This window comes from Vidua chalybeata, chromosome 14, assembly GCF_026979565.1.
Source record: "Vidua chalybeata isolate OUT-0048 chromosome 14, bVidCha1 merged haplotype, whole genome shotgun sequence".
Classification (NCBI taxonomy): domain Eukaryota; kingdom Metazoa; phylum Chordata; class Aves; order Passeriformes; family Viduidae; genus Vidua; species Vidua chalybeata.
This window is the reverse complement of record NC_071543.1, coordinates 8,038,705-8,052,541: the sequence shown is the minus strand read 5'-3', so window position 1 is coordinate 8,052,541 and position 13,837 is coordinate 8,038,705. Positions and strand designations below refer to the sequence as shown.

The window sequence follows — 13,837 nt, the reverse complement described above, 5'->3', positions numbered from 1 at the left end:
ATTTACCCCAAATAGAAATTACTGGGTTTTTATTTCGTTTAAAAAAAAAAAAAAAAAAAGATATCATGTGCGTTCTGTATGAACTGAGTTTTGTGCTTCCTTTTTGCTGACATTTTCATTTTGTTATTGAACTGGAAGAAACCTCACTTGCTCAATTCTGTTTATGAAATTTTGTATTGATGAAGTAGTGTCACGAGACACTGTTCTGGGAGTTTTCAGGTGACCTGTGTTTTTTCAGGTGACTGTTAGTGTAGCACCTCCCTGTACTGTACCTGTGCTGGACCTTGAGCCTTGCCACATGCTCTGCCTGTGCTGTACTCTAATTCTTTGGGACAAAAATACAGTGGGTAGGAATCTGGGATTTCAGCAGGCTGTTCATGAAAAGCAAGATCTCTTCATTCTAACGTGACTGTGGGATACCTGCATGAGGTATCATTAGCTCAGCATATACTGAATAAAAGAGACCTGGTCACAGATCTTTTCCTTCTGCTTTGTGTTCCTATTCTCTTCTTTCCTGTTCCTTGTTCTCTTGTCAGCCATCAGTTCATTTCAAATAGATATGATGTTCAAAATTTTCATCTAAAGTTACAGAGCAGGTGATGAGAACTCCAGATGCCCTGTCAGACTCTCATTTTCTCAGGCTGCTCTGGGCAATTCAAAGGTAGAATCTTCTGATGTGTGGCTCCTCTCCCATTGAGTCTATATGGCTGACTTGGGTGAGTGCTTAGGCATTTCAGAAGCTGTTTTGCTAAGTCATCATTGTCACTCTAACAGTGTCAACCTCTGGAAGCTCAGAGAGCTGCTGCAGTCTCCCAAGAGAGGCTTATCAGGCCTTTCCTAGGAGAAGTAAAGTAGGTGATGAAATGAAATGCTACTACATGTCTCCATTCACAACATCACTTGAGCATGTAAATTACTACAGATTTGGTGTAGGATTCCTATCTCTTATAGGTAGTTGTTTGGATGTTGTTTGTTTTTTGTTTTGTTTTTAATGTCTTTTAAAGAAAAGTTATTAGGGTTGGTCTAGTAGCTAAAATCTTCAGCATGGAGATGACATGGACAGTGAAAAACTTTTACTAAGAACTTCTGTAGTCAAAACAGCTAATAAGAGTTTGCAATTTGAAGAGACAAAAGTGAGCAAAAAGAGAGAGGGAGTGCTGTCAGTGCAGTTTTACAGATGGAGAAGGGGACAAATCTTGATTCAGAAAAGTATGGAGGCAGATCCTGATTTTTAGCATTACCAAATGTGTACATTTCAACATACTCTGTTTGATCCTGGAAATGCTTTATGCCTACGCATTTCTAATTTTAACTGCTCTGATTTTTTTTTTTTTTTACTATCAAACAGAGGGGCTTTTATAGTTTCTCTTCAAACTGATTTTTTAAATATGCTGGAGCATCTCTATTCTCAGCACAGATTTTCAGTATGTTTTCAGATTTTCAGCAGTTTTTGTTATAGGTGTGTAGGCTCCCCTTCCCCCTTCCTCTCCCCCCTGCCCTTCACCCCAATTTTAGTGCAACTGCAGACATCCAGCAGAGAGAGAAGCAGGAAAGGACAGATTTACATACATTGACTGGCTGTGCTGACTTTTCAATACAAAATAGCAGGGTTATTGTACTGCATCAAAGTAGGAGTCTTAGCCTGGAAGGGATGTTTCATTGACATTGAACTGAAAATATAGGCACCGTGTAATGGATCCTAAAATTGGCTGGACTGTTTCTGGATGCCTGTGTTCAGAATCCATATAAAAATCCCTGTGCACAGCATAAGCAGACTAATGAGGTGAGACCTTTTCTTAGTAGTATAATCTTTAAGACAAGTTCTAGCAGTCAAGCAGGAAATCAGAAAAATAAATGGTACATTCAAGTTGCTTGTCTTTGTCCAGGGCTGTGGTAATAGTTTGAATTGAATGATACAGCACGTGAAGAGGTTTATTCCTCACAAATGCCTTGACACACTCTAGTGGCAAAAGCTTGCAGTGCCATTCAGTCAATGGAGCCCGGTGAAATTCTTTCCTTTTTCATGTGAAGCAATGGTTACCCTGGATGAAAATTTAGTTGATCAATATTGAAAGTAACCTGGCAGCTCATAAACTGCCATTCAAGTCCTGTGCTTTTATAAAACTTACTTTTTTTTTTTTTTAATTTTAATATATAAACTACCGAATCAGGAACTTTGGTTGCTTGACATTTGTACAGAGTTTTGAGCAACACACCCTGACCTGAGTCATTGAGGCATGGCCATGATATTTATGCAATATGTGGAAGTCAGTAAACAGCACCCATCCACAAGTCCTCAACACTTAATAGTAATGGATACAGATCTTGGACAACCTCATCTTTTAACCAACCATCATTAAAAACTAAATCAATAACCACATTAAAAATGTATTTATAGATAAGCTGGTTTTGCTGATTGAACTTATCATAAATGATTCACTGTTTTGTCTTCTGAGAATACATAATGGACCACTTGGCTGCCTCAGTTCTCTCTTCATTTTTACTTCAGGGCTATGCTGTGGCAAAATCCCTCTGCTAATACAACGAAGAATTTAAATATATACTTTATCATCACAGTCCAACCTGTGGTGAAGTGTTTTCTCCAGAATCAAGACTTTTCTGTGGCAATACTTTTGGATTGACTGTGTACTAGTACTGATCCTCTGACCTCATTGCTGATACCATTTGAGCTGAAGAAGGATGGAGTATCTCTGTGTTTTACTGCAATTTACACACTAACATGACTCAAGTATTTAATTTAGCACAACTCAAAATTTCCCTTCCTCACCAAGATTTGCTGTTTTGAAACTCTCAAATAGCTGTGTCACAATGAAAACAAAAATCCCTTTTTCCACAAAACAAAAATGTAGAAGCATCTCTTTCTGGTTTAATGTTTGAATTTATTATTGTTGTTTAAACAATACAAGATTACATGTATCTACATGTATCTGCTTGTTCATTATTTCTCATTATTCTCTATTTCAATGATTCCTTCTGTTCTTTCCTCCTTGGGTGTTACTTTTTGGTTATCTGGACATAAAAGAGCCACATAGATATTTTAGACTGGCTCTTGCTGCTGTGCCTCTGAAGTTTGTTAATTTTTTCTTAATAAATTTTCTCTTTATATGGGAAAGTTACTCCGGTAAAAGTAAATGTAAATGTACTATCTAAATGAAGACCCTTATATGAAAATATGGCTTTCCCCAACTCTCTGGAGGTTCTTGCTTTGGATTTAAAAGTGAGTACTTTTTAGGCTGGTGCAACTCAATCATAAATATTGGGAAGATGCTGACTAAAAATTAGATCTGGAGTGAACAAGTAAATCTCTCATTGAAGTGAAAGGGAATACTGCCAATTTACACTGGGAATGAATTAAACCTTGGATTTTTTTGTGTCCTCATTTGACCTGTTGTCCTCAAATAGCATTGTCAGACTAGATCTATCATACATTTCTAGTTATGTCATAATAATTATATCATTATTAGTGATTAGATCAGCTTTAGAGGTTTTTTTTTTTATTCTTTGTCCCGTTGCCAAGTTCCATGAGGACACAAGCTATGAATTATGTTGGAGCTCTGAATTCTTTTTTCTTGTGGAATGGACAAGGTACTTCCAAGACCAGGAGCCTGTTGTGCATACAAACTTACCTACATACATTGGGGCAATACATTATTTTTTCTCACTGTTCTGTAGTGATATAATTAGCAATGGAATGGCATTTGCCTTTCTCTGGTAGCTGGTGCTATCATGAGATCCATGTTCCTGGTTAGCAGAGCTGAAAGGGAGTAACTTTGGGAACAACTCACTGCTTGCTTAGTACAGCAACACTGGTCAGCATATGCCTCGTGTATCCTAGATTATAAGTATTCCTTTATATAAGGTCCCTTTTTGACCTTGTCCCTCATCCAAGCAAAGAATTAACCAAGTCATAAGAAAAAATATGACAGCAATGGATGAGTGAGCATCCAAGAACACCACCTTGAAAGATACAATTGCTTGTATCTAATGAGGCATCAGTTGTTCACTGGATGTCTGGGCTTTGTAAAGATGCAGCATCCACTGAAGCAATAATCAGTGGTGAACTTTTCAACTTTTGATAATTAATGCGCTTGCTTTGTCCATCTTTGCATTTTAAAGTAATGCCAGATGACTCTGTAATTCAGTTTTGCATCTAGGTTAGACTCCTGTTACAAACAAATGAACATCTGAGTATTGCATGTAAATGCCTTAAAATTCCCCTCAGGGGCTGCCTTGAGGAAGGGTTTTTTTCTCTCCTTGAGACACAAAAGGTTAGAATTGCAGCAGAGAAGTTATTTTGTAGAGTAAATCTGATTAGTTTCAATGGACAAGCAAAAAAATTAACTAAGCGTATAACTAACTTGATTAGGTTTGGGCAAGTCATCTCAGCCGCATGGAGGATTTATATGTTCTGGTGCAGACAAATGAATATGACTCTCTTGCACTTAGAACCAGTTTAGATTTTAAAAAATACAGCTTTTTTGACTGCTAATGTAATAAAGAAGATTGGTTGATAGATTCTTCCATCTGTTATGCCCAGACCATACTTTGCAGTGCAGATTTTACTAACTATATGATCTGTTATTTTTTGCATGGTGTGAAATTAGGCTTCCTTCTTTCTTCCCTCTCTCCTGGACAGTGAAGAGCTTTATAAAAAGCATCAGATAAAGGTATTTTGGGCTGTGAGATGACAAGCTGTCTTATGTGGCTGTGGTTCCATTCTTTTAGTTCAAGGAGGTTTTAATTTGGAAGTGTTAAATAGTTCTTCTTTCTGTTTATTTAAACACTTTGGTTGCCTTTATGAAAAAGGCGAGTTTATGTTAAAATTCAGGGAAATATAAAAATGCAGAAGAGAAGCCAGTGTATTTCAATTTAAAACTTCTGTGAAGTGACTCATTTATTTGACCCATGACTCTGCAAAGTCACTAGATAGACAAATGCATTATGCAGATAGAGAACTGGAGACAGAGGTTATGTGATGCCCAAGGCCATGCAGTGAGTCAAAACTGAGCCAGGGCGAAGTTCCCATTTTAGTGTCTATTAATAACACCAGCACAGACAAACTACATTAAAGAACTAAAATTGGGGGCCATGTGATGTCAGTGTGCTCTGCAAGACTGAAATATTTTTTGTTTCCATCTAACTCTAAAATGGTGAAATTATTAGACATAAATATGACTGGATCAATATCTTATCTGAAGGCTTTCTCATACTTAAGGATAGTAATCTCTTTCCTCCCTCCTGACTGAGACCTTTTGTTTTTTCTTTGACAAACATAAAAATTATTTGTTTACCTTCAAATTTTGAGTACTGACAGGTTAATACTGTGTCTGATGTCAAAAAAGACAGTCATAACATAAAAGTATATTTTATCTAGCTTTAGATAAAGTTAGTGACTTCAGTTACTAACAGGACGTGGCAGAGGAAAAGATGTTGCATAATAAGTTGCATAAGTTGGAGTTAGGAGCTGCTGTATATCATCAGTGTCTGCCAGTGACTTGCCTTAGTGACTTGGACTTGGACTTTCAAGTATAAATATAACTTTTAGGTGCCTTTGCTAGTGATTCTATTTTTTATGATTGCTAGCTTGATCATTATATGTAGTAAAACAAAAGTCAGTCACGAATCAGCAAGATTATAGAAATATCCACGAGAACTGACTAAAGGGTTGACATATTTGATGGGGAAAGCAAAGGAATCCATTGCAGCTATATTTAATTGAAGCCAATGTCTAGAAATGCCAAAAGGTGGTATCAGGGATTATATTTAACTTGCATTCTACAAAGCATTATCATGGAAATTCATGTAACATTAATGACAATAGTCAAATCAACTTAGTTTTCAAAAAATAGAGGAAAAACTTAATATGGAAGTAACTTTTTTGTTCTTAAAACACTTAAAATGCATTCAAAATACCCTAATTATGCAGTCTCATAACAGATTTCCAAGATTCTTCAGAATATCAACAAGAGCCAAGATTGCTCCATTCATTCTTCTTTAAGTGCTAGTTTTATCTGAGTATCTGAAAGAGGCTGATGTTACTGCATTTGTTGTCTTAATCTTTGTACAGAGAGAGAAGTGATGTCAAAAGGAGCAACATTGCTAAAGTAAGTTATAGCACCTATCCAGTCATCACACCCCAAGACTGATTTGTATGTCACTTAAATTAACATGTATGACAGTGACCTAGAAACAGTCCTGGAGCAATTATAATGTTGCAGCAACTTGCAGAAACAGACATTGCTTTTGGTAATTGATCATTCTTCATCATAAAAACCCGATAATTAGGTTTCTTGCTCCCATCTCACTGCTTCATTGTATTCTCCAAATTCTAATTGCTATGTTTGATTTATATCTGTTTGTTCTTGGGCCAACATTTTCATACATCTTAAATAATTAATCTCTGTGATGATGTCTTTACCAATAGCCTTCATACTCCCACCTCATTGTTAAAATGCACATTGATCTTTCTGTGTTGTGAGTGACAAAAACTATATAATGTTTTAATTAGGGACTGACCCGTACTTAGAGGATACCATCAATGCTGTACTGTCTCTAGTATCACTAATGGTGTACTCTAATATGGTTTTGTCTTTTTCTCAGCTGTTTTGCATTTGGAGTGTTAGGTGGAAGCAGCTGCACTTTTGTTTGTCTGCCTGTCTCTGCACAGTCCTCCAGGATATCTGTTACCTCTCCATTCCTGTTACTTCCACCTTGCTGCCCAGGTCATGTAGCCTCTCTCTGATCCTTCCCAAGCAGCCCTTATTACCCTGATGCTTCTCTAACTGTTATCAGGCTGAGGTTTAGGTTGAAATGAGATCCAGAAGTGACCTACTCCAGCTGTGGGATGATGTGGGAAGAAATGGAGATGGGAGGATTCAAGAGAAACAGGCTGCAGAGCATTTTCAGACTGCTGTTGCTATCTGGGAGAGGGCTGGGGAGTGCTGGTGCTGCCAGGGCTCCACAGCTGCTGGGAAGACAATGCCCAGCTGCTCAGACACGCCATGCGAGCGCTTCCTGCCTCCTCACATACAGTCTGCAGCCTGCCACCTCAACTGCCCCCTTATCTGCTTATTCCTGCCAATGGGACCTTAATTTCCTACTACATTTTCTCTCATTTCTGCAATTCTGTGTTATTCCTCCTCTAAACTGATGCTGCCTCCCAACATACACCAGCACACCACTAAATGTGTCAGTTTTTTGTTGCAGAGCCCTGCTCTGTATGGCTATTAAAATTCAGACCCAGTCCTTGAAGAACTTTAGCTATTCACTTTTTGCTGATGATTCCTCTTTCAACACAGTCCCTCAACTGGATTTAATGGAATTAATCTGGTCCAAAGTGACAGCCAGGAAAAATAAAACTGTCCGTTCAATTTTAATGAAGGGCTCAGACATCTGATCAGATTGTTGCCGTTAGTAAGTTACTGCGTGTCAGTGGAGCCATTGAAACTATGGGTGCTTTTAGTCTAGCCAATTGCAGAGTAGTACAGGACCCGTTAACTTTTTCTAAACTGATTTTTAAACTAAAATTGTAAAGTGTAAACTTAAAAAAACCCAAGCAAGCTGAATGGAATATAACTGGCCAATTACCATGGCTGTGTTAATGTACAGTATCATATTGCAGCTTTAGTGTGTGTCTGAGAATGTCACTAAAATTAGAGGGACCCACTTCCATGATATTCTGAAGAATAATCAAGTTTTTTTCTGACTCTAGAACAAGTTTTACTTTACTTCAACATGGGTTCCACTTCACTTTAGCCTTTGTTGTTGTTATCCATTAGCCCTTTTTATATTCTGGTTTGTAGGCAAGGATCATCAAGTGTGAGTTATGCAGTGCTGCTGCTGAATTATAAATTAGTTCATTTATAGAATAAATTAATCTTTAATATCTTGTGTGTGGCTGATTTTTTATATATGCACACCAAAAAAATGAGTGTATTAACATGGTAAGAGTGCATGCTCAGTTGGGAAGGTCTGGAGAGTTGCTAATCTCCACAGTCTATATTCCTCCTCTAACAAAGACAAGATTTTAAATTTCCAGCAAATTCCTGTATGCAACAGTTTGTTTTGAAAAAAAATGGTTATATATGTTATCTGTTTTTTCATTATTCAGACTATTTCCTTTCTGCACATCTTGTGACAACAAGCATTGTCTTTTTGATAATAATTTTTATCAGTGGCACAATTTAGGACAACATTTTCTAAAATGAACCCCGACAAGCACCACTTGAATGGTTGTCTGTACAGGTATAATTCCTGTATTGGGTTTATCTCACTGAATTCCCAAAAGACTCAATTCTGCACAGACCTGTCCTGTTGGTAAAACTTCCTTCACCTGACTTCTGTTTGTGCTGAGAGCAACATTGGTTTTTTGAGAGAGAAATGCATAATCTAGCTTTACATGTGTGCTCTGTAACTTGTCTAATGACATAACAGTTTCTCTGTTAGCAGTAAGGAATTGAGTGCTTTGCTAACTTTTACTAAAATACATCCATCTTTCTTCCTGTGGTCTCTAGGAAATGCGTTGAATCTCAAGATTTCAAGCAACCTGAGTCCTAACATTTGGGATTGGGTATAAAATTGAACTAAGGATTAAAGGATTGATGCCTATTTATCATTCAGCTAATTTAGTATCGGATTTCAGTGAAACTGAGGCAGACTCACAAGCTGGATGAGAGAGCCAGACTCAGGTAATCAGCCTTATGTTCAAAACAACATTGACAATATAATAGAAATTGTCTGAAAATTGTTAAGAGACTTTTAGAAATAAAAATACCACCTTCAGAGCCTGATCCTGGATCTATTAAATCTAAAGTACATTAATATATTGAAATTTCACCATTCTTGCAAAGGTTACTTGGTGCATTTCTGTGAGCAAATAAAATAACTGCATGATAAAATTGAGTCATTTTTAGTACAGCTCTGTCTGCTGCATTGGTTTTATGCTGTCAATTCCTTTGTAGTGTTAGTGTACTGCTCTATAGCAGCCTCAAGGTATTAAAGCAGAGCCAGAGCACAAGACAGGAAGGCAATGTATAGAACTGTAAATCAGCAGGAGCAGGGCTTTTTTATAACATTTCCATTTACTGTACATAAAACCATTCCCTGATTTGAATAATTTGCTGAGCTAAGTAACAAGATTAACAATATACCTTCAACAGGGAAGATCAGGCAATAAAATATCCACAGTTTCAATCAGGATTGCAAATTACAGATGTCCAAAAGATAGTAAAATGTAAAGAAAAATCCCAGACCCCTGGAACTGATCAAAATTAGTGTCAGTCATTAATTTCTAAAACACACAAAGAGACGGTGAGTATAAATGTGTTACTTACAACTGCTGAGGATTTTAGGGAATGAAAATGGAGACCAGGAGCTGGAGACTGCCTGCCATGCCAGCAGTGTTGATTTGGAAGCGATGGACACAAATAAACATTCAGCAAAGCTTAAAAAGCTGCAATGCAAGGCTAGCCAAAAGTGTCCATGTCCTTACCGTGCTGTGGCTGGCAGGCAATCCGTGTCTGGGAGCCTTCAGTCCCTCTAATCAGGCTCCAGGGATTTTGTTTGCAAGAAAGATTGTCCTTTAAGTGATGAGTGCAGGAAAACAGAGAAATAAAGAGAAATGAGCAAATCGTACAAGGCAAATAGCTGCAGGTCTTTAGCATGCTCCCTGCGTTTTCCTAAGCTGCATCTGCAGTAGAGAAAATATCCCAAAAATAGCTCAGGCTGCCAATGACTTGCTGAAACCTGAGAAAGAATTGCTGAATTTAAAGATCTGGGTTGCTGTGGGTGTATGATTAAAGTGAGAAATTGCTGGCAGGAAGAACCTAAGATGAAACCACATGCTTAAGGAGTAACTTGTGAGTTCACTGATATCAGAACATGAGCTGACCTCTGATTTCCCCCTCCTCCACCCAATGCCAGTTAACCCTTAAGAGTTCAGAATGGAAGAAAGTTCTTCAATAACTGATGGAAAAGGAAATATGATAAAAAAAACCCCCTTCTTTCACCTGTAATGTAGTGACAATATTTTGCAGCAGTGCCCTATTTCCGAAATTTCATAGCAATAAGGGAAGCTGAGGTTTTGCAGAACTCTGACTTCTGGAAAGCTCAGTCTGGTGTAGGGTATAAGCTAAATACTCACTTGAAGTTGTTTGTGGTCCCACAGAGTGCAAGGGATTTCAGATAAAGTTTTGAGGGAGGGAGGGAGGGAGGGAGGGATGGATGGATGGATGGATGGATGGATGGAGGCAGGGAGGAAGGCAGGAAAACATAGCATTTAGGAACTTTTCTGCAAACAGTGACTTAAGGACAAAATCTCAAGATTTGCCAGAGTATTTGGCACAGGCTTGGAGGAGACACTGGCATCTCTATATGGTGCCCAGAACAAATTACAGTAGCCACTCCAGGTTGTTCTGGTCTGTAAGTGCTCCCTGTGGATCCCTTGTGCTTACACAGCTCACTAGAGCGTAGCGTGCTTTAGCCCAGTCCTCAGCTTTCTCCCCAGCACTTTTTAATGGTACTTCCTTGATTAAGAAGAGAACAAGAGGCAGTTGGCAGAAAGTGGGGTACATTGGCTTGACATCAGTTAAGTTTCCCAAGCAGTGCCAAAAGTAACCCTCAGTAACCTATTTAGGCTGGTATTAAAGCTGCCAGAGCATGGACTAGGAGCTAGTCCCCAGCTTTCTTTGTACTGGCACTGAAAAGGGAAAAGGTTTCAGTGCTGTAACTGGGTTAGATTCAAGCCACATGGGACTGGATTATAAGAAGCTGCTTCTTTGGAAAGCAATTGTGCATCTGAGAAAAGAGCTGAATATCACCATTAATTCAGGGTGTGCTTTTGGCTTAACATCAGTTTTTTGATATGTGTAGAAGAATAATGGACCCATAGGAAGAACACAATATTTACTATGCTTCAACCATAATTTAGTGTAATCACTTAATCATCATGGTAGGACTGTCTACTTGATGCAACGAAGCTGTACTTGAGAGTGTCTGAGCACTTTATCTTGAAGATGCCATAAATATGTGAATGTATTTTATATATACTGGTAGCTGTAGCTTCACACACATAATGACATTCTCTGGGGCTGAGGAGTGAAGCATTTGTCCTGTGACAATGAATAGCCATTTAAGTTGCACATGCACAAGGGCAGCTGAGAATGCCCAGCTGTGAAAGTCCCTTTTGTAGGTGCTTTGGAGAAAAGGCCCATTATCAGGTCTTCATCTGTCTTCAATTCTAACTGATCTGATCATAAATGTTCTCCTAGAAGCTAGAAGAGTAGACAATCCCTGAAGCAGGCTGGTCATTTCATCTGTATTTATACCCCAGCAGGGCCTTTCTGAAGTACTTCTGCTGCCCAAAAGGAAATGTAGAATATCATAAATTATGGCCTGAATAATTATGACTCATGTTGCAGGATTCACTCTCAGACAACCGGCAGGAAGCACTTACACACATCTAGTGTTAATTTATAAATATATCACATAAATTTCACAGTGAGTGCAGGAAGTCTGATTACTGATCTCCTAAAAACTTCTAATGCAAACTTCTGTTCCCATATTTGAAGCAGCAAGTGATAATACAAAAGACTTTGTAGGCACCTTTTTAATAAATTATTAAAACCTAAATCCAGTAGTAACTTATCATGTATGGTGGTGATAGTGATATATCAGCATGAGACAATATTAGTGTCTCATGTGTTAGCAGATGAATGAACTATGCATTAAAAAATTAGATTCTTTTCCTCCTTACCAATGAGGTAATTAATTCAAACACTTTTTGTCTCTCCTTGTTATGAAGAGGTTGCTAATGCAACACAATAACACAATAAACACAATAAAGCAGTGCTACATCTCAAACAATCAGAAACTTAGTATTCAAAACCATTCTCTCTTTGTTATTGGTGAATTTCATTAACTCTGAGAGTCTAGATCATAAATTACATGTATGTGATAATGCATAGTTTTCTATTTTTGACTTAAATATAGCATAGGGCAAAAGTGAAAAGAAAGGAGTGTGACCAGATGGGTAGTTTGGCATGGAAACAAAGACATTAGCATACATTCATCGTCGTTATAGGAAAACACTAATGCTTATGGTGCTTATCCAATAGATGTGTGGAGAAAATACATCTTCCCCTAAGCATGATGCTTTAGGTCATGATTCCTCTAAATTATCAGAATGTGCTCCTGAGAGTTAAATGTGTGAAGGTTCTTGTTCTTTTCTTCATCTCAATCATTTCTTTAATATCATATAAGTTAAGTTTTGCCTAAGCACCCATTGTAAGCTTTTGTGGCTTTTGTCTTTGATTTCCCTAGAAAGAAGTGGCAAAGTACCGGGAAATAGTACTGTCCTACCAGGATTGATTTATCTGTGAGCCTACTCTGAGCCTAGTGTGATCCATAAATCATCTGCAGTTGTGCCTGTCTGCACATCAGGGTTTGGATTGGAGCATCCAGGAATGTGTGGGAGTCTTTGCCTGTAAGTGCTGGTTGATCTGGAGAAACAAAGTCTTGTTTCCACCAGTGCAGTCGAGTCACCAGACTGGTGTGGGTGTAAATGGGAATTCCGTTACAGAAACTTGTAGAGCTTCACTGGGCAGGATGTCACCAATTGTTTTTCTTATAAGGTAGTCTCTTTTTTGAGGAGCTCTTTGTATCATGAATTTCAAAATTGTCTGGCACATGTAAATCACTGAAGTAGGAAGATTTCCAGTGGATTGACAGATCTTTTTATCACAATGATAGAGCTGGTGCAAAAATGACACTTTGCATTATCTGAAGCTGTGGCCATAATTTGAAATTAGGCCTCGAATGCCAGCCCTGGTAAAATGAGTGGGAAGAGAAAAAGCACTGTACCTGACACTGCAGCATGAAAACTTTTAAGGATGAATTTACCTGAAGTAATTTGGAATAAAAAAAAAATACTAGAGAGTATCGTAAGTATTAGTGCCTTGAAGACTGTGTCTGTCTGGATTGTTTGAACACAAAGTGTCCAGGTTTGGTAGCGTAGGGAAATCTGAGGGTAATGGCCTTGATTGCTGCAACTGTCTTTTTTCATGTTAGAGTACAGTGTCCCATGGCCCCTGTTTCTCTAGGCAATATACAAGAATGTGCAAAATATATCATTTTATGCCAGGAACCTGAGAAGTGAGGTCTCTGTACCTGCCAGCTGATTTGCAAGGGCTTGTTAGAATATATTTCTCCCATCTTAGCTAAGGCTAATTAGACATAGGCAGTTGCTGCTATCTACCAGAGTTTCTTCACTCATTTTTTCTCTCCTATTTTTTGCCTTTCTGCCCTACTGTCTGGGACATTCTCCTTTGTGTTTTAAAGCCAATTTAATACCTTTTTCTCTTGCCAAGTGCATTCTGATTGTGGGTCATCCCACCCTACTCTATTCCAGACCTATTCTGTTGCCTTATATTTTGGTTTTCTTCTTTAGTTGGAAACCTGTTGTTGGAATGGATAAATCTCATTCTGTATAACTACAGGAAAATTGCCAGTATAATAGAAACTGTTCATAAAATTGATTTTCTTTTCTACAAAGGATTGACTGGAAGACTTTCCCTGTAACAATTCTATAGCAATCAGTAAAAAACAAAATTAAAAAAGCCAAAACAAAACCAGAGGAAAGCCACAACCCTCCCTCCCTCTAGGCATTGAGTTTCTCATCAGTTGTCATTGCAAATTTCCACAAATGCTTTTGGCACCATTTCAAAAATTTTAGCTCTGTGTTATGCTTTTGTTTGATTAATGACTAGTTCCAGAGATTTCCTCTGGTGATTCTCACATGAGACATAAATAATTATCAATT

General features: G+C 38.0%; 1 protein-coding gene and 1 long non-coding RNA gene across 4 annotated transcripts in view; one reads left to right on the top strand and one right to left on the bottom strand.

The window, feature by feature from the left end:
• The window catches only part of AMMECR1 (AMMECR nuclear protein 1), a 97,863-nt gene extending 88,180 nt beyond the window's left edge, over window positions 1-9,683 (bottom strand). The window contains exon 1 of the mRNA XM_053956174.1: window positions 9,512-9,683. Coding sequence (XP_053812149.1) covers window positions 9,512-9,683 — 172 coding nt within the window. The remainder of the gene's footprint in view (window positions 1-9,511) is intronic.
• The window catches only part of LOC128795438 (uncharacterized), a 70,413-nt gene that overhangs the window by 15,468 nt on the left and 41,108 nt on the right, over window positions 1-13,837 (top strand). For all 3 annotated transcript variants that reach the window (XR_008433542.1, XR_008433540.1, XR_008433541.1), the window contains exon 3: window positions 8,535-8,708. This is a non-coding gene — a long non-coding RNA (uncharacterized LOC128795438). The remainder of the gene's footprint in view (window positions 1-8,534; window positions 8,709-13,837) is intronic.